We start from the raw sequence: 21,179 nt of genomic DNA, 5'->3' as shown, positions 1-21,179 counted from the left end.
TTAAAAGCTACAAAGTATCATTTGTACATAGTGAGAGTTTGGAGTTAGGGATTTTTTGTTGTTGATTTTAAAAAAGGAGGGGGGAGGATGTTGCTAATCATGAGCGAGGTCCTTTAAGCTGTAGTTAGCCAGTCGAGAAAACATTCTGCATCAATGGAGATGTCTACTCTGCAATCAGAGTCCCTGCTTCCCAGGATAGAGGGCCCCATCTGTAAGTGTGGCCTACATTCTTTGTTCCTAGATGTATTCCTTTACATTTAGCCCTATTAAAACACATATTGTTTGCTTGCACCCAGATTACCACCCAACCCAGATCGCTCTGTATCAGTGACCTGTCCTCTTCCTTATTTACCACTCCCTCAACTTTTGTGTCATCTGCAAACTTTGTCAGTGATGATTTTATGTTTTATCCCAGGTCATTGATAAAAATGTTAAATAGCAAAAGGCTAAGAACTGATCCCTGCAGGACCCCATTAGAAATACACCCACTTGATGATGATTCTTCATTTACAATTACATTTTGAGAGCTATTAGTTAGCCAGCTTTTAATCCATTTAATGTGTGCAATGTTCATTTTATAGAAACAAGGTGAGTGAGGTAACTTCTGTTGGTGAGAGAGACAACGGAAGTTGGTCCAATAAGAGAGATTACCTCACCCGCTTGGTCTCTCTAATATCCTGGGACCGTGTAACGCGGTTGGGACTCACCATCTGGCGCCTTCTACTGGTTGTTTCTGGGAATTAGCTCTGTCCAGCGGAGCACCCCCTCCTGGTGGTGTTCCATCCGTCGTCTCTCCCTTAGTAGCAGGGTAGTGTGGCCCAACGGCCAGAGTCCAGAGAACTCCCCTCAGCTGCGGGGTAGTGCGGCCCAACGGCCACAGTCCAGAGAACTCCCCTCAGCTGCGGGGTAGTGTGGCCCAATGGCCAGAGGCATAGGGGGACCCGGGCCCTCCCTCTCCACTGGGTCCCGACCCAGGGCTCTCCTAATGGCGGGGTTCCCCTTGCCGTTGGCTCGGCAGGGATCTGGCCGCAGCACGCTGAACGTCAGTGTTGCTCTACCGCGGCTCGTCCCTAAAGTTCCCCTGAGTCACTTCCTACCCTCAATGTCGTGGTCTCCTCCGGAGACATAGGTTCCGGTCCGTTCCCCTCTGGCGGGTCCTCCATCTGAAATGCAGGGTTCGGGCCGGCTAGGCTGGCTCCTGGAGCCTGGAACGTGGGCTGTTCCTCCTTGGGAGCTGGCTGTGTGCGTCCTTCTCCTCCGGTGGTCAGCCCCAAATGAGCAGCTTTGCAAGGTTTTATACCTAGCCTCCAGTTGGAGCATGCCCAGCAGAGCTTCCGGGGCGGGGCTTCCTCTGCCAGGAAGGAAGAATTAACCCCTGCTGTCCCAGTGCGGGGCCGCTCTGCCCCGTCACAGACCGACACAGCTACAACAACACTGCAAACAACAAGGGACAATATGTTAATTTTATACCTTTCTAGTTTTTTAATCATGGCACCTAGATAAATGCCTTGCAGAAGTCTAAGTATATTACATCAACACTATTCCCTTTATCAACCAAACTTGTATTAAAAAATAGATATCAAGTTAGTCAGGATCTATTTTCCATAAACCCGTGGTGAATGACATTAATTATATTACCCTCCTTTAATTCTTTATTAATGGAGTCCCCCCTGTCCGTCAATCCATTATCTTGTCCAGGATCACCATCAGACTGACTGGCCTACGATGACCTGGGTCATCCTGTTTACCCTTGTAAAATATTGGCTCAACAGTAGCTTTCTTCTAGTCTTCTGGAACTTCCCTGATGTTCCAAGACTTATTGAAAATCAACATTAATAAGCTCCTCCGCCAGCTTTTTAAAATCTCTTGGATGCAAATTATCCAGTGAGACCTCTGACTGAAAGATAAGATGTACCCAGTGACGCCTGTTCTCCAACGTGGGATAGGGAACCCTTTCTGAACAGATTAGAAGACTAAAAAACTGCCTTTTGTATGTGCTCTCAGTAATGTTTCCTGTATCCACAACTGGGTGCATGGGGACTGGATCTTGCTTGGGTTGTGTCTGAGAAGAAGATTTTGATGAAGTAGTTCATTGAAGACTGGGATCTCCATGGAAGTGTTCAGCTGGTTCCGAAGCAAATCGGCCGAGCTAACGGAACAGTGTCAGGATGAGTGGGGCTGTGAGTGAAGTAACTGTGGGTTAGTCCAAAAACAGCAACTCCATGAAAGCTGTTCGGCAATTCAAGACCTTCGCTTTTGCGTGGGGTGAACAGTTTAAGCAAGAGCTGGATCTCTGCTGTAGCAAGGGCTCCAGTCACAAAGAGCTCCACCCTTCATCAAAGAGCTCGTTGACAAAAATGCTGGTTTTTATTAACCCGATCATTGCTATGTGGAAGGTCCTATCTAAAATAGCTGGGAAATTAATTACAAATACACGGTGTTGTGTGTCTATTGAGATCGCTCCATACATAACAGGTGAACTCCGGGCCCCATTGAAGTCAATCTACATTTTGCCATTGACTTCAAAGGAGACATTAACCCCATACACCTAACCCACAGCCTAAAAAGCAAAGACATTAGACATTAAAGCGAGCAGCAGCTCATGCCCTCTACTCCCCCACCCAGAGAGAGACATTCGGCACTAGCACAACCATCATAAACCACAAAGAATGCACCACAATGGTATCCCTGCTCCAGCAAGAGATGCCTCCATCCAGCAGCACCTTCCCCATCATTGTACAGAACTGTGCAGAATGGATGGTGTAAAGGGAGTGACGTCCGGTCCGTTTGCGGTGGAGGTGGGTGGGTTGCATTTGGAAAGGGCGTGTTGGAATGCTGACATCCCTGCTGGGGCACTGAGGAGGTTACATTTAAGGTCGCCATCCTACAAGTTGCGTGACTTCAACGCGATGCTAAGCATCTTGAACTCACACCAGCTTCAATAGTAGTCAAGGATTCCTAGCAACTTGCAGGATCAGACTTGAGATCAACAGCCTCACTTCGAAGATCTGACTGTACCAAGGTTCATTTTGTTTCCTTGAAGCTGTCAGGCAGCAGTTTGGTGCCAAGGAACTAAAGCAATCAGCCCAGGTGCGTAGGGGCCCATGAGAAAGACTGAACTGGGTGAGGCTGATCCAGAGCCCATGGAATTCAGTAGAAAGACTCCTCATAGAATTCCATTGGCTTCGGATCATAAATCCCAGAAGTGTGGAAGAGAGGTAAGCCCGCAGGCTTCAGGACATGGAGTGTAGTCGGAAGAATTTTCTATGGGCAACAACTGCCCGCTTCATGGGTTTTTGAACCATCCAGTGAATTAGCTGGTTCTGGCCTCTGTTGGAGACACGGCACTGGACAAGATCGGCCTCTGGGCTGACTCTCAGAGTCTCAGGCAAGAAGGGACCATTATGATCATCTTGTCTGACCTCCTGCATAGCAGGGGCTGTGGAACCTCCCCTAGTCCTTCCTGCGCCAGGCCCATACCTTCTGTTTGAGCTAGAGCTTATCTTTGAGAAAGATTCCCCGTCTTCATTAAACCATGCCCACTGGTGGAGAATCCTCCACATCCCAGGTAACTTGTCCCAGTGGTTAATTACCTGGCTATTAAAAATGTGTGTCTTATTTCTAATCTGAATTTGTCTAGCTTCGGCTTCCAGCCGCAGGAGCTCGCTATGCCTTTTTCTGATAGATTAAAGAGCCATTGACTATCGGTCATCTCTGCCCCATGTAGGTACTTGGTCAAATCACCTCTTTGCCTTTTCTTGGATAAGCGAAATAGATAAGTGCCTTTAGTCTCTTGCTATATGGCAGATTTCACAAACCTCAGGTCATTCTCCTAGCTCTCTTCTGAACCCTTTCCAACTTCTCGGATCCGGTATGGCAATTCCTAACACAAAGGGAACACACCAGTACACGTATGACTGCATGGTAAAGAGAACATACATCACCTGCAGAGAAAGAGAGACTGACGTTGCGGGGTACAGTGCAAAACAGTTCCCCTGCGAGTTGAAAAGTGACCTGCCTGAAAGCAAATGATCACTCATGAAGCTGCAGGCGATGTGATTTGAGCAATAATCATGCCAAGTGTGAGTTGTCTACACACCCTGCCATATGATGCTTATGATGTAATCATTATTTTTAGCCAAACCCCAAAATCACCAGGAAATTAAAAGGTGACAGTGGAGAGCTGTAAACGAGGACAGTGTGGACAAGAAAATAACGCGCACTGCCCTATGCTTTCTAGTGACTGAACTTACCCTAGCAAGATAAGTCTTTCTTCAAGATGGCTTTTCTCACCCAGAGTTTTCCAACGAGATGGACGTCACCCCATCCCCTTGATCAGGATCTCCCCCAGAAGCCCAAAGTGCTGGTTCCTTTGATGTCTTCACTGAAAGAGAGAACTTGGGGTTCTTTGTCCCATTCTTTTATAGTCCAGTGAAGACTATACAGTGAAGACCGACCAGTTTTACCTTTTTGCCTAGGCAGGTGGTCTGGTCCGGAACGCGTGCTAGTGGCATCGTATGGGGGAATTCATAACCTGACTTATCATGTTGCTACAGACATGTCACCATGATGTGACTGACCGGCGAGTGATTCGTTTTCAAATGACACCTCACCAGGCATGTTCTGTACAAAGATTATTACAGTGGTGTGTAGGGTGTGAAGACAGGGGTGCTTAGTGGCTACCGAGGGCAGAGCTAAGCATGGCAGTTGGGGCGTTCCAGACAGATTTCCCATGGGAGTATGGGCCGGAGCAGTAGGAGTTTTTTTAATTCCCTTCAGAGAGTTTTGGATCAGGCCGTTTGTTAAGACTGCTGCAGATAGCCGGGGCATGGAGGTGGGGAGCAAGTTGAAGCTATCGCAATCCCCTGAGGAAGGAACGACAATCTCTGAAGCTTTCTGTGGGTGTCTGCATATGTTAGGAATAAAGTGTATAAATGGAAACTCCTCTTGCTATGGGCCTGATCCAAAGTCCATTGAATGGAAAGATTCCCAGGCCCAGATCCCCAAAGGTATTTAGGCACCTGACTCGCATTAGTTTAAATGGGGGTTATGCACCTAAATACCTTTGGGGACCTGGACTTGGGATCAGGTCCTATGGCCAAGCCTTAAGAGTGACTAGTACGTTCGTGTAGTGAACCTGAGACCCTTCAACGGGCCCCACCTTTGGGGCAGGCCTGCTTGGCCGTAGCCCTCGCTGGGCTAACGGGAGGCCCTGAAATCACTGGTCACTTTGGGAACTTTTGGCCTGTGTGTTCAGCCAGATGCCAAGAGCTGGGGAAATACCATCCGCTGCTCAGGAAGTCAGCGGCAGCTTCGCCTGGTGGCAGAGGAGGAGGGGTTAATCTCATCGTGGCAGCTGTTTACTTGTCGCTCTTTCCCAAGAATTATTCTCCTCCCCTGCCGGCCCACGCTGATGCCTACTAATGTATTGTTTGAGGTTGTTTTCGCTTTCATAAGGCATTATGCTCAAGAAGAATTAGGCTGATAAATCAGAAGAGACAGTTCTCCTAATAGAGTCACTACGTAATGGCCAGCAGCCTTTTTGTCAGCTTCGTGGATTGTCATTTGGCTGCTCGAAATTGCTTCAGGGAGCAAGATGGTAAAAAGGCAAATACCGGCGTAGCGGGAACTGGTTAGAAAGCTAGAGACGGGCAGAGATGTGTCAAAAACAGAGTGTCTGTGCACAAAGAAATATAATCAAAGCATTCATTATGCCCCTCTCCCTCTCCCCGCACACTGATATATTGTAATTGACTGACGAGTAAGTCTGCCAGTGACAATATGAAGCCCACAGAGTGACAGAAGCCATTTGGGAGGCTGTGTGGCCTAGTGGCTAGAGTACCGTGTTGGGCCTCTGGAGACCTGGGTTCCATTCCCAGCTCTGCCACTGGTCTGATCAGTCACCTCACTGCTCTGTGCCTCAGTTTCCCCATCTGTATAATGAGGATAACGATACTGACCTCATTTGTAAAGCGCTTTGAGATGCATTGACAAAAGGCACTAGATGAGAGGTAGGTATTGTTATGAGTCAGCCCTGTGATGTTGTTCCTTTTCTAATTGTTTTACTGACCTGGATCAGGGACTGGGGGTTTTTGTTCCATGGTTGCACAGTGTCTAGCGTCTCAGTCTTTACTGCTGCTCCTCGGTGCTCGGGCAATACAAACAATAAATAATAGTAGGGTCATCATTAGACTTGGAAGGATTCAATTTTTACTGGTAAATGTTAATTTCACCGTACACAAGCCAACCAAAAAATAGTTCCATTGCTGATAATTGAAATGTACAGACAGGCACAGTAAGAAAAATGCTGTTTGAGAATGTATTAGAGTTTGATTTAAGGAGATTTACTTTGTATATTTTGACACGTGATGATGACAATTTGTGTTTTAACAGTTATAAAGCTTTCACTTTTTGAATCTCAGCATCTCCTGTCATTAAATAATTGTCTGACCCCCACGTAATTTCCCACAACTGTGAACATTTAAATAGATAAAAATAGAAAAAAATGCTTAAAAATAACCATCGATACTGTCAAAATTGAATTCTGCTCAGCCTACTAATAAATATACTTTAAAAATTCTGCATGTGGGCCCAGCCCATTCACTGCACCATTTCATACCCAGGGTTCCTAGGAATAAGGTAATTTAAAAATACAAACTAATGGTTGACTGGGGTCACAACCCAGCAAAGCGCTTAAGCGCATGTGTAATGTTAAGCACACGAGTAATGCCACTGCTGTCAAAGTCCCACATTGTCACCGGTCTCTAGGAGCCTATGCCCATGGGCCTTCGTGTGTCACTGGCGTGGGGTGAACAGGCGTAAGGATACTCCGAACAGGGAAAGGATGCGGTTTGAGACGTTGTCGTCTTGGTTTTCATTGTTAGCAAATGGAATTGCAATAATCAAAGGAGCGCCCTTCAACCTTGCAGTTTCCCATCCAGCGTCCTTGTCATGTAGCTTTCTAGGGCAGACAGGGGAAGAATCCAATGGACTGGTTTCAGTGGGATGGTTCCCATCAGCTTCAGCCGGCTTTGGACTGTGCCTCTGAGCCATCGAGTCAGCTAGGGAAAGAGATGTCCGAGCATACTCAGTGCCTCCCCTACCACTGTCCGGGGTGGGGATCAAGGTGAGGTTCATCCTGTAGGTCCCTGGGGGTGGGGATCAAGCAGCTAAATACAGCGTTATGCAGCCAAACCAAGGGAAAAGCACCCCTATGGCCCCAGTTCCACAAAGCACCTAAGCATAGGAGCAGTAACTTTGCCAGTGAATGGGAGCCCCCAAAGCCTCCAGCTGCAAACCTGCTGTCCCACAGCAGCACGGCTCTGGCTCTTGTCCCCAAGCCATGTGGAGTGACTGTCTGCAGCGGCTTTGGCCAGGTTGGCGAGAACGTTTGTCTGGCAGCTGGCAGCGAGCGTGTGAAGCAGGAAGCGCGTCAGCCATTTGAAGGCCATCTGAGAGGAGCCAGTTGTGATTTTCACATTTCACTAGATCTTTGGGTTCCCAGCTCTTAAACTGCTCCTCGGACACTGCATGTAGAAATGGCCTCAGGGCGAGTCCCATGAAATGTTCCATTTGATGCCCACAAATCCTTCCCCCCGCCCCCAATACCTTACGTGTCCCCAGTGTGGACATTCATTGTGGAACAGTACAACTCACTCGTAAGAGAGATGGGGGCCGTGTTACTGCTTTCTATTGTACCCACTAATTATGGTAATCATTTGCCAGTAAGAAATATGTGCACAACAGCGGTACGGTAATGAGAACGTTTAGGGCTGCTTTCCCTGCTTCGTTAAGGGCAAGGCCAAAGTGAAAGCCAAAAGAGGCCCCTTTTGAAAATGAGATTTGATCTCCTAAATTAGTTAGGTTTTGTGATGTGACCACAGTAGCACCCAGATACCTTGCAAAATCTGGGCCTATCTCCATTAAATTCCACTCAGAAGCTGTTACTGATTTGTGAATCGTAAGAGTCATCTCCGTATGGTAGGAATGTGTCCACTTCATTTTCAGGGTCAATAAATACTGTTTTTGTCGATTTATCTTTCAGACGAACAAAGCAGTGGCCAAGGGAGACTTCCACCAAGCAAGCTCTAGCTCCCGGCGAGCACTCTTCTTGGCCGTGCTGTCAATCACGATTGGAACTGGCATCTATGTGGGGGTTGCCGTGGCTCTGATCGCCTACCTGTCCAAGAACAACCACTTGTGAGGCTCAGGAGAGAGGAAGAACCACCTGTGCAGCTCTCTGCAGTGCAGAAAACCACAGCAGCTCGGACTGCGATTTTCCAAGGCACCTATGAGACACACGTGCTGGTGTTGGATACTGGAAAGACAGGAAAGTGGGTTGATGGTTTATGATGCACACGTCCTGCATCTTTTCATCCTCCAACTCTTCTTTGTTTTACGCAATACTGTGTTTACAAGAATCTAGCTCCTACCGGTGATCTAGAACTTTGCCCCCGCCGCTGGTTTGCCCCGGCTTGCTAGTCAATACGTTAGTCCGCACTGCACTGAACTCTGTGGGAGCACACGCCGCTACTGGTTCTTCAAGGAGCGATTCCTGAAACGGAAAGTTTTTCTTTGGACACTAGGACGCGTTTGCTGAAGGGTGAGCTTGAGGCCTCAGTATAGAACAGTGTGGCCTAATCTTCTTGCATTCAGTAGGCTGCCGTAAGAGGAAAAAAGAGAAAATGATTTTCCTTTCCTGCTCTTGGTTCATTTTAAAAAGAAACTAATGGGGCAGGGCTGTGCATAGCGACAGCTAAGCACGAACACGCTCAGTGCATGGCACATGACGTTAGTCTAGTATGGGATCTATTGTCAAATTAATCCTTCTCGGCAGTCATGCTGCGCGAGTGATGCCCCTGAGCCACGTAACGCAGTCAGGCAGCCTCCACCTCCCTGGGGGGACCATGCAGCACCTAAATACAAGCAACCCTCGGCAATATGTCCTGGGCAAGCAGGGGACTAACACAGGGAAGGACCACTTCGTAGGCCCACCCCCGAGCAGACTCGGACCCAGAACAGCAAAGGAAGACCCTCAAATTCCAACATCATGGCACCGCAGCGGATTCTTAGACATCACGCCCAGCCGCCACATGGCGAGAGAACGTGTGCCATTTTCTCACTGTGCTGCCCCCGATAGACACCTGAACTGGTCCACCGTAAAGGAACTAAGCGTTGTCCTCATTTCACTGACCGCAATAATAGGCTTCTTTGCTTTCTGCCACCCCCCTCCACCTTTCTTTTTCAAATCTAGCATTTCTTTCAAGAGAGTTGGTTGATCGGAGAGCTATATGTATATAATAATGGTGAAACATTGATCATTGCAAATGGCTGTTTTAATATTCATTCATTTGGGGCTGTCAGCACCACTTATTTCTCGAAGAAGGCCCCTGAGGATCATTTGTTCCAATTCTGTATTTCTTGTCTAGTTTCTCCCTGTGCTTTGGGATTGTGTTTTGGGGGGAGGGGAGCGGGGGAGGATACAAACACATTCAGAACTAGTTTTCGGCTAGTTATACGGTTTAGTAAAACACACAGCATACAGCCGCTAGGCCAAGTGGTGGAGCTTTCTTTGGACAGCTGCCAGTGCCCTGTACTGTACAGGGGTAGCAGCCCAGGCTCTGTCACTCCTGAGTTCATGCCCCTCCCCTCAAATCAGGGCCTTGCCATTCCCTTCTCCTTGCAGGAGTAGCAGCAGGAGCTACTGAAAGCGGCTGCACCCCAATATTTGCCCTAGCAAGCAGGGTCTATCTGCTTGAGTGGGGCCACCTGGCTGGCTGCTTTCTGCCCGTTCCTCCCACACACAGGGCCCCCTGCTGGGGTGGTGTTGGCCTGGCTCCCCAGAGCAGTGGGTCTTGGTGTTAAATGCACCATTGAGATTCATGATGTGGTTCACACCTCTCCAAGCTTTAGTTTCAGACTGCCTGCAGACTCAGGCAGATGGCACTCCATCGATTACACTTGGGTCATGTTTTCAAATTGCTTTTCACAACCACGAACACTAGAAAGGGTGACTTTACAGAAGATTATCAGCATTTATTTTTTAATCACATGACTCCAGGACCTGGGGCCCTAGAATACGTGGCCATTAATATTGCCCTGTTGGAATCAAGAGCAGTTTGTTTCGGTGCAGGTTGCGTGTCTGGTCTTGGCTCACAAAAGACATTTTTCTTATCAGATGTTCCCATGTGACAAGTAAGAAAGCAAAGGTTGCCATGAAGTCCAGCCTAGAACTGCAGCTTGTATATTTAAGTTAAAAAAAAGTTTACAATAGAGAGAGAGCCACCGAGCGAGCTGGAAGACAAACAAGCGTGAGATTGCAAGCTAAGGGCACAGCCGCTTAGTCTATAGCTGCATTACACCCTGACCACATGGATTTTTCAAGTCTGGGACAACACACACACGCACGCACGCAAAACCTTAACAGCACCACCCCCGGGTTTGGCCCCTCTTGGCCAGGAAGGGTAGTTAACAAGGGCAGGATCAGAGGACGAGGGCTGAAAGCTGAAGTGGGCACAAGTGAGACGTGGAGTACACCTGGCTAAGCTGCCAGCGTGACGGTGATAAAGCACGGGGGTGGGCGCTCCCCCACTAGCATTGTGTGGACACCGAATACAGGGCTAGCGTTTGAAAAGTGCATTCAGCTGTGCTACACACCCTGGTGTACGAGTCACGTTAATACAGGTGTCCCGTGGGCTCGACGGGGTCCATGAGCCAGTTTTAGCCCAGCACAATCATTAACTCTACAGCAAGCGCAAATCGGGGGGTGGTGCACGCCCCCGGCTCTGCCCCGAGTTCAGCTCAGCATTCATAGCACTGGCCCACCCTTATTCAAGGCCCCGCCTGCAGCCCCAGCTCGCCGCACCCCGACACTGGGGCTGTTCTGCTCAGGATGGCGATTTTTGAACCGCCAGGTGATGGGTTCTTCAGCTCCTTGGTCCCCCTGGGGTTTGGATTTGGTGTCAGCCTGGATTATAAAGCCTGTCGCTGACATTTTACACACAGGCAGAGATGGGGGGGGCAATGCCTCCCTTCCCCGCAAACTGTACAGCGTGTCCAGCCCAGGCAGCAGAACCCCCTTTCTGCAGTGGGGCTGCAGCCACTTCACCCACAGACTCCAGCACCCCCCCCACACACACACACACCCCTGCCCCATGCCCAGAGGCTGCAGCTAACTCAGCACAAGCTCTGCTCCCACGTCCTGGGCAGCGAGTCCTTCAGGGCCAGTGCCCCCTTGGCTTCCTGGGGGCGCCCGCGAGGCGCCTGCCGCCCCTGGGAGGGATCGGCGCGGCAGAGACACTCCAGTGCTGGCCACAAGGAGAGAGGTGAGGCATTAGGGACTGGGGAGGTGTCACCCTAGTGATGATGACATCATCCCTCTCACACACCCCCGACACTGTGGGGATAAGGATGGGGGGAGCATTATTCCAGCTATCGGGGCGGGTCATCTCTAGGTTATGGTGGGAGTCCACACATTGGTGGCCAAAGTGGGGTTACCAGGTTTGTCCAGGGCGGGAGGGGTTTGTTGGGCCCTCCCTCGTGTGGGAGGAGGTGGTCTCGGGGGAGGGCATACGTGTGTGTCGCGGGGAAAGTCTGTCGGTCCCTCCCCTGGGAGAGGTGGGAGCTTGGGGAGGGGGTGTCCGTGTATCGCTGGGGTCGATGGCCCTTTGCCCCAAGAATCACAGCGACATTCAGGTTACTCCTGAGCCCAAAGGACCAGTCCCTTATCCCTGGTCAATTGCGCGTTCGGTCTCACACCAAACACAATGCTTCAAGCCAGTCCTATTGCAAACGGAAGCTTTATTGAAAAGGAAATTAGCAAGTTATTTACTGGGTTAAAGCAAGCAAACGTAGACACATGAATGAGTTACTGTCCTAGGATTCAAAAGGTATATATCAGCTTCTATCATCAGCAAGCGCTATTTGATCTTTAGGGCTAACCCAGGCTAAGCAGCTGGGGATCGCTTGCTTATGCCTAGGAAGACCTTACCGTCCCGCTGCACCCGCCCCCACACACAATCCAAGAGGTCTAGACATGCCTAGTTCATTTCATCTGGGGGTTTTAATCCCCCTCCTACCATATGTTCTGAGCTGCAAATTGAGGTGATGGGAGGTGTGCACTTCCCTGCCTCTTCCTCACAGGGAGGGGTGCAGAACAGCAGTAGGAGTCTTTTTGTTGCTGGTTTATCATTCCAGATCTAAGGATTTTCCAGTTGTAAGATCCACCCAGAGCCTGTCTGGTATCGAAGGGGCTCCAATTTTGGCAGTGCTTCACACTCATTAACAACCCTCTTTTGTGTTGGTGATTCAGACCATCCCAGAGGCTCTCAATACCTGCTCAGATCTTACACAACCAAATGGACAACAGCTACTGCAAGTCAGATTAACGCAGGCAGCACTAAACAAGCATTCGGTAGAGTCCAACTGCTACTCACTTCCTATCGTTCTAATACCCATCCTAGCACTATTAACCCTTAGGAGAGCCGGACAGACTCCAGCTATGTATCTGTCTGGGACCAGCTGAGACCTAGGCACCTGGCCCCTGGTCTGCCAGCATCACAAAGGCAATGGAAGGAGTTCTGCTCAAACAACGGGGGTATGTGAAAGACACCACAGGGGAGGGCATCTGCAGGATCTCAAAGCACAAGCCCCTACTGTTTGAGCAAGAAAACCAGCCCTGAGCACATTCATCCCCCTAGATACAGAGCCTACCACTAGTGGGCCAAAGCCATATTGTGTAGCCTGGGTCACACACGCAGAGCGTGATTTGTGAATAGCTTCATGACTCATTGTCACTGGGGCAAGAGACTCCTCTGTCGTTGATGGGGGTCAGACGAGTCATTATGTAACTCCCGGAGCCACTGCTGGTTACTTTATGAGAATATTCATGAGCCCGACAAGATCCACAAAACTGTATCCTGAATGATTAGCTGAAAATTCAGACCCAACGTGCAGTCGTCTTTGTTTGCTTTCTGTCATTCATTATTAGGCTCCTGGTTAAGAAATGCCATGTGACTGACGTGCCCAATCGCACATGAATAATGAATAGCAAACAATCAAAGTGAGGCCATTACCACCAACTCGAATTATGAAAACCGAGTTCAGACTAGCCAGCAAATACTGAACAAATAGAAACGCCATAAAACCAAAGTGGGGCTGCTGTGCAGATTGAAAATAGCTTGCCTGCAACAGGGCTAGGACCATTTACATGTGCTAAGGAGCAGCTCCATTGTGTACATGATTTGCACTGAACAGTCTTTACCTGCGTGATGATGCAGCAAAGTGGAGCAGCGTGATTGCTCTCTCCATAGTACCAGCTGTTCCTAAAATTCATTGCATACATTCACCACCGAGCAAAAGCATCAAATGCCCTGTCACTGTACCCTTCACGTGTGTGCCGATCTAGCCAGGGCCACTGCAAACAGCGCTCACTGAGAGAGTCACAAATCGCCTGCTACGGAAAAATATTGATAGCCCCTGAGTCAGTCAAGTTGCCTTCAGGCATCAGTGATCTGCCCCATGACTCCACACCCAGCAACGACTGTCCCAGTAATTACACTGCAGACTGGTGAGCAGGCGATCTGGATTTTAATCAGGAGTGCTGCTTTTGGCTTGCCGTGTGGCTTAAACAAGGCCATTTCATTCCCCAGCCGTGAGACGGAGCTAACGCTAATCCACTTTAGACCTGCACTGAGAGTACAGCTGGGTGACATTTTTTGGACAAATAGTTTATTTGCAGCCCAAAACTATTCACAAATTTGACACAAATGGTTTCAGCCATTCACAAGCCAGGCGGGGGCGGGGGGGGAGGGGTAGGAGATGGTGGTGCCATTGACGTCCCACATCCCGTCCACTCTCCCCCCCCCCCCAATCATTGTTACCAGTCTTCCAGGGTTCAGGGTTCGGCCATTGTAAGGCCAGACAGGAGCACTGTGATCACCAAGTCTGCTCTCCGGCCTAGCACCGGCCCTGAATTAAATCCGGTTTGACCCAGGGCAGAGCTGTTCTGGGACCAGAACCTGGCGTAACTGGGCAGGTGGGAGGGTCATTGACTTGTCTCCTGCTTGGCTGCGCTCGGACAGGCTGCAGCGTCTGCTCCCAGAGCCTGGCCCAGGCAGGGGCTCTGCAGGATGCCCCACCTGTGTCTCTCACTAGGTTGTGCTGTAGGCTGCCATCGGGACAAAATCCTGCTCAGCCTGCGGGGGAGGGAAGGGGGGCCTACGGGACCAGCACTGGCCTCTCCTGTTCGTCTCTCTGGAGCGGCTGGGTCTCCGTTTGGCCAGACTGTTCGCTGGCCTTGCTGTATTTATCCCCACCTCCGCAGTGATTTGTCTCCCTCCGCGGGCGTGAATTGGGGCCGCTCCATCACAGCCAAAGGAGCTGCAGTGAGTCACACCAGCCAAGGACCTCCTGCCGTTGCCCTCTGGCTGTCGGGCCTGGGCACCTCCTCTTCACCTGGCCTGCGGTACTGGCAGGTTTTCACTCAGTGGCAGGGACAAGAGCTCCTGCCTCTGCCCAGGGAGCCAACGAGCCATCCTGGGCTTCCAGCCCTGGTCTGTCTGGCGGCCCTGGGGAAGGAGACAGACCCAGTCCTCCCCTGTTCTGCACCGGGCAGGCTCATTTACCCCTGTGCAAGCTCTGCCTCTCTTAGTGCCCTGCAGGAGCAAGCCAGGTCAAAGGAAGCAAGGTCCAGGGCACTCCACCTACAGCGCTGTTCAGACTGGCGTAAGGAGATAAGCAATGTCTTCACCCTACTCCTCTAGCCTGCCTCAAGGAAGCCCTCTTTGCAAAGGCGCTTCACGTTTTGGGTAGCCCGTTCTCCATCCTGCCTGCACGTTAGCCAGGAAGAGTTCGCCTTTAGCTTGGGTACGCCCAGAGAGGAAACGGCACCAGGTCATTCTCACAATAACTATGGTAGCTTGGCCTCTGTAGCACCGCTCCCTTTCCTTCACTTCACCTGGGCGGTACAAGTCACCTAAAAACCAGGACACTCGGCATCAGAACAGTTGGACCCAGACCAATCACGAGGCATCAAGAAACAGGCTCAATGTCTAACCGGTGACCGGCTGCAATAATAACCAAGGGTTCCCACAAGGAGTGACTACGAACCCGTCTATGCCAGCACGGGAATCAGGGGTGGCTCTAGCTTTTTTGCCGCCCCAAGCACGGCAGTCAGGCGGCTTTCGGCGGCTTGCCTGCGGTAGGTTCGCTGGTAACGCGGATTCGGCGGCATGCCTGCAGGAGGTCCCCAGTCCCGCAGATTCGGCGTACCCGCCGCCGAATTGCCACCGAATCCACGATACCAGCGGACTTCCCGCAGGCATGCCACCAAAGGCTGCCTGACTGCCGCCCTCGCAGGGACCTGCAGGGTGCCCCCTGTGGCTTGCCGCCCCTGGCACGCGCTTGGAGCGCTGGTGCCTGGAGCCACCGCTGATGGGAATGCACCGATTTACTCTTGTAATGTAAAGTCCCATCAAAGGGTCATGTGTACAAGCCAGGTCGTCTGCTTTCTTGATTGACTGATTGCATCTTCTTCCTTGGAAGCATCAGAGGTGGTCATGGCTGGCGATGAGACATTGGCCGGGGAGGGCCAGGGCTGTGAGGTGGTGCCGAGCATTCTCTCTCTCCGGTGCCGGGCTGGCTGGTGCTTGCTCCCATGTTCAGGGCTGTACCAGTCACCACAGGTGGGGTTGGGAAGGAATTTCCCCCCAGCTCAGATTGGCAGTGACGCTGGTGAGTTTTTGCTGTCCTCTGCAGCAGGGGGTGCGGGTCACTTGCCGGGGTTATCGGGGTCTCTCTTACTTCAGCATTTCCCTGACAGCCTCAAGCACAGGCCTGCTCTCTGCCTGTGGCCCATACCAGTCTAGTCTCCGGGGGCTGTAACACTTCGGGCTGGGTGTGTTTAACGTGCAGGAGATCAGGTAGGATGACCTACTGGTCCCTTCTGGGCTATGACCACAGCAGCCTCTAGGTCATCTGGAGCGAAGGCTGGTGCTTCCTCACCGAGCCTGGCAGAACCCAAAGAACCCAACCCGGTTTTGGAGAGAGGCTGACGTTCAGACCTAGTCTTATTTCATGATTAACCCGTTGGTCCAGCCCCTGCTCTATCTGTGTGCTGAACACGCTGCAGGCTGGGACGTTGCAGTCCATATAGAAATGCCAGCTGCAGCTCTCATCAGCACGCTGCAAATGGGGACATGAGGCCAGCAGAGATTGAAGTGGAAGCTGGGAGGAAAAGTAGGCCACTGGCTAGTGGTGACTTTGGTTTCTTTAACTCTTCGAGAGGCGTGGAGGCTCAGCTCCTCCACACTACCTAGGTGCCTAACTCCCCTTTGGTTTCAGTGGGAGTGAGGCACCTAAACATCTGTGAAGACCTGGGCCCTCGCTCCTGCAGTGACTGGCACCATGATTATCATGGTAGTGGCCCCAGGTTACTGAGGAGGGGCAAAAAACCGACAGAGTGGAAGCTGGATCTGTGCTACAAAGGCAGCGTCGCTCTTCAGCCACCGCCTGGGAACAGTCAGCAATTCGCGTGCTTCAGACCTTGCTTCTGGTTGTTTAGCTTGGCCTCCCACTGCTCTGAGCAGAGCTTCTGCAAGCGAGTCACACTCCAGACTTCCCAGGGAGAATTGGGGAATTTATCTTCGATTGACAGAGCAGTAAACGATGCTCTAAGCTGCCGAGGTCTCGACTCTAAGACACTGAGAATCAATGCAAGTATCTCAGTGGTTATGAAATCCTATCAGCCGGTAGCTGTAATGTGTAATTAGTCTCTGAACTGACTGTGTTATTTGCTCAGAGTCCATCTAAGCAAAGCATCTGTGTTCCCTCGAGCGCTGAGACTTTTTGTGCCGAGGTCATTAGTAAAAATATTGAATAAGATTGGCCCCAAGACTGATCCTTGAGGAACTCCACTGGTAACCTCCCTCCAGCCTGATAATTCATCTTTCAGCACAACCCGTTGTCTTCTCCCCTTTAGCCAGTTCCTTATCCACCTTGTACGGATCCTCATCTTCTCAAATTTAGCTAATTATTGCCCACGTGGTATCCTGTCAAATGCTTTACTAAAGTCCAAGGATATTAGGTCTATCGCACTTTCCTTATCTAAAAAGATCAGTTATTTCTCAAAGAAGAAAATCAGGTTAGTCTGGCCTGATCTACTTTTGGTAAATCCGTGTTGCATTATATCCGCTTTACTGGCTACCTAATTTAATTTAATTATTCTTTCCATCACAATTTGTTCTAAAGCCTTGCATATTTCTGAGGTCAGACTAACAGGTCTGTAATTGTCTGGATCACTCTATTTCTCTTTCTTAAATACAGGTACAACGTTAGCTATTGTCCAGCCATATGGGAAAACCCCCAGATAGATTCATTAAAAATCCTTGCTACTAGCAATCTCGTGCACCAGTTCTTTCAGTATTCTGGACTGGCAATGATCCGGTCCCCCGATTTGAGTGCACTGAGCTCTTTAAGGTGGTTCTTCCACCTCAGATGTGGTCATTTCCATTTCTAGACACCCATTTCATCAGCTGTCCTGCCTTCATGCCCATGGTCCAGATTATCATCATGACTGTAACTGAGGCAGAGTATTCATTTCATTTTGGGGCCATACCTAGATTATCTTTAACCTCCTGCCAATCCCCACTGCATAGTGGCCCAACTGCATCCTTCCCTATTCTCTCTTTGTTTTTTACAATAAAAAACCTTATTTAATGTAATGGCCTTGGCAAGAGCTTGGCTTTTACCAACTCTCACTTTATTCCTACATTTTCTAACTTCCATGATGTAGCTTCCTTTGCTGATCCAGTTTTCCATTCCCTAGGGGCTCTCTGCTTACTCTGAATAAACTTTTTGCAGTGGTTATTCATCCAACAGGATCTGGGGCCTTTCCTTACAGGTTTTTGCTCCTTGCTTGGGATGCAAATTTGAGATTGTTTTTGTATAGTTGATTTGAAGAAATTCCAAGCCTCCTCCAAATTTAAGCCCCCCAGCTCTTCTGGCCAGTTGACTTCTTTAATTAATTACCTTAATTTCCCCAAGTCTGCCCTTTTGACATAAAAAAAAAAACCACAGCTGATGACCTGGTTTGGATAGTCCTTCCATTTAATTCACACTGATCACTCAAGCCAAGATTATTTCCTATCACCAGCTCTTCTGTGATGTCTTCACTACTTACCAAAACCAAATCTAAAATTGCATCACCTCTTTTTTGGTTCAGTGACAATTTGATGAAGAAAATGGTCATCTATCACCTCCAGAAATAACTGGGCTCTACCAGTATGAGTAGCATTTATTCTCCAATAAATATTCTCTATACCCCATTATCACGATTCCCAATAGTACTTCTTGCTAATAACATTAAAGAGATCTCTATCCATATCCGAGTCTGACTGGGGGATCTATTGCAGACCCCAACTCTATCCCAACAGAATCTTTTACAATCCTTCCCCACCGTGATTTTGACCCAGACAGTCTGTTTTGTCCATACCGTCACTTCTTATTTCTTCAGTTTACTGCTTCATTGACAGGTTTCAGAGTAGCAGCCGTGTTAGTCTGTATCCGCAAAAAGAACAGGAGTACTTGTGGCACCTTAGAGACTAACAAATTTATTAGAGCATAAGCTTTCGTGGACTACAGCCCACTTCTTCGGATGTACAACTCTACACTTCCACCTTACACTGATTCCTCTCTCTCCTAAACAACACATCCCTTCAATACCTGTAGTCCAGGCGAGTGCTATTCCTGCATGGTTCTGTAATTCCCGATACTATCCGCCCTGACCGCCTGCACCAGTAGTTCCATTCCATTGCCCAGACCTCTTGCGTTCATGTACAATCATTTCAGTGGTTCCTCTCAGACCTCACCCAGTTTTCTAGCTGGATTACATATAGTCCTTTCACTAACAGTAACACCTACCTGACTGCTACTCCAGCCAACATTTGTACTTCCTTTCTCCTTGCTGTCCGTACTCTTACCTTGTGGTGTTCCATTATCCCTGACCGGATCTCCAGTTAGCTGATTTTCCTGCTCCTGTGTACTCAGGCCAGGCATGGAGATCTCACAAGTCTCTGCCAAACTTCTCCCCTCATCTCCTAGTTTAAAGCCCTTCTTATCAATCATGCCAGCCTTGTTCTCAGAAGATTGGTACCTCAGCCCATCAGTCAAGAACAGTCTACTTTCTACAGATGCCTCCCAATGGCCAGTCTTCCAAAACCTTCTCCATAGCACCAGTCCTTGAGCCACCTGTTCCTCTTCATTATCTGGTCATTCCTTCCTCCTCATTCTCTAGGAACGGAAGTAGTCTGCCAAAGATCATCTGAGCTTCCTCTTACCCAGCCGAGCAGTCATCCTGGATCCATTCCAGTGGGAATCTAGCGGTGTCATTTGTGCTGACATGCAGCACCACTAGCCGATCTGTTCCTCGGCCTTGTCCTCATGGTCACATTCTGCCATAGACACCCCTCCTCTGCTGGCAATCCGCCCTCCAGGTCCTTTTGCTGGACTGGTGTCCGCCAATCTTGAAGCTGTCTGTACCACCTTCTCTCTCCTCTCCTGTATTATACCTTCAAATTCCCCTTTGAATTCATCGTAGTCTCCAGCTGCATCTCAGATCCTTGGCTCTTCTCTGCTAGGAGTGCTAACAGGCGACTTTTCATGCGTAAGTAGCTTCCATCAGATACCCACTGAAGGATGATGTGTCTCCCGCAACTTCTGCCTCCAACCAGTTTCTTTGTCTCCTTTCCTTCTCAGGATGCGCCTAGTGCTGCCTCAGTCACCATCAGTCTCTTCTCTTCCAAGACGCTCCTAGAAAAAAAAAAAAAAACGGGGGAAAAATTTGCCTTCCTCCCCCCAACTTACAAACTCCCACAGAAACTGCTGCTAGCTGGTCACAGCTCCAACAGCAGCTAGCGACTGGCTTCTAAATCCAGCCAAACGAGGTCAGCACCATCCCCTTGTTAGGGCACACAACAGGAACAAATCACTGTCCCTTCAGAACACAAACTCCCCACTCTCCTCTCAGGCCAGACTCCCAGAAACGCCGCTGCTCCTATTAGAAGGGTGCTTTTGCGTACGGGAGTTCTGGTGAGCTGTTCGTGCCTTACCATCGGAGGTCCTTGCAAAGGCAGCTGCGAGTTTCCTGGAGCTGAGCTCGGCCTTTCCAATCCATGCTCCTTTCGGCGCTGGCTTTAGCTGTCGTAGTCTCGGAGAACTGGCTGCTACCATAGCCTGGAAATGGGAGACGCAGATGTCAGCAGTGCTGTCGTTCAAAGTCACAACAACAACGTGTCCATCACATTTAAGGATTTTGAACCGCCTGTCTCTCTTGGTCTATACGCTGTAGCGTTGAAATGGAGCCACCTACCCTTCCCTCGCAGGGTCTGGACGTCTCCAAGGGCTAAAGCACAGGGGCTGGAGTCAGTCTTCCAGGAGGCTATTTTCTGACCAGTCTAAGGGTGGCCTGGCCTACTAAGCAGGGGGCTGTTGCTGCTCTGGGACTAATTAATCAGTGCCACTTTCCCAGGCTTCTGCTGCTCAGAGAGGCGTCTCTCCAGGAGCTACAGTTATACATTAGCAAAGCGGCCGTGCAGCCTGGTATGGAAGCGTTCATTGCAGTGAACAGGCCGGATACAGAGCTGTTTCCTCTGCAATACGAAATATATTCAGAATGTGGCCAGAAATCCTCCCTGGCACTCACATTGCCAATGCATTCCACGGGAACATGCTGCATTGAGATAGCCCAACCTTGCCAACATGTCTGCAGAGAAAGAGAACGGGACCGTGTTTTTAGAAACTATGACCAAAGGAAAAAAACGGAACCCTTCGCAAATGGAAACTAAAACATACTATGCAACAGTCAATTAGCCCAGGAGTTCTTTAATATTCATCTGGGTCCAAGCAATCAGTGGCAAAGAGGTACCACTCTGAGCCACAGCTGCCTCGGGATGGAAGAGGAAAGGCTAGGGATTAAGAAAAGAGGCTTATATTTGCAGTCTAGCTTGATGACATCCAGAACCACAGGGCTGTGTACGCACCCAAAAATCCCCGAATAACCACATCGCGGCCACCCTGTTCTGGATGAATGTTCAGCCAGCGGAAGTGGCCGCAAACGGAACATCTCTGAAACCAGATCTCCTGAGCTTGTCGGAAGATAAAGCATCTGAAGTGGTTGTTACTAG

The 21,179-nt window shown here is 49.7% G+C and overlaps 1 protein-coding gene across 2 annotated transcripts in view; it reads left to right on the top strand.

Moving 5' to 3' along the window:
• The window catches only part of SYNDIG1 (synapse differentiation inducing 1), a 93,393-nt gene extending 84,062 nt beyond the window's left edge, over positions 1-9,331 (top strand). For both annotated transcript variants that reach the window (XM_034763942.1, XM_034763943.1), the window contains exon 4: positions 8,045-9,331. In XM_034763942.1, coding sequence (XP_034619833.1) covers positions 8,045-8,203 — 159 coding nt within the window. In that variant the 3' untranslated portion in view covers positions 8,204-9,331. The remainder of the gene's footprint in view (positions 1-8,044) is intronic.
• The last annotated feature ends 11,848 nt before the right edge of the window (positions 9,332-21,179 follow it).

This window comes from Trachemys scripta, chromosome 3 (assembly GCF_013100865.1).
Source record: "Trachemys scripta elegans isolate TJP31775 chromosome 3, CAS_Tse_1.0, whole genome shotgun sequence".
NCBI lineage: Eukaryota > Metazoa > Chordata > Testudines > Emydidae > Trachemys > Trachemys scripta.
The sequence above is the reverse complement of the archived record's forward strand: the minus strand, read 5'-3'. Positions and strand labels throughout refer to the sequence as shown.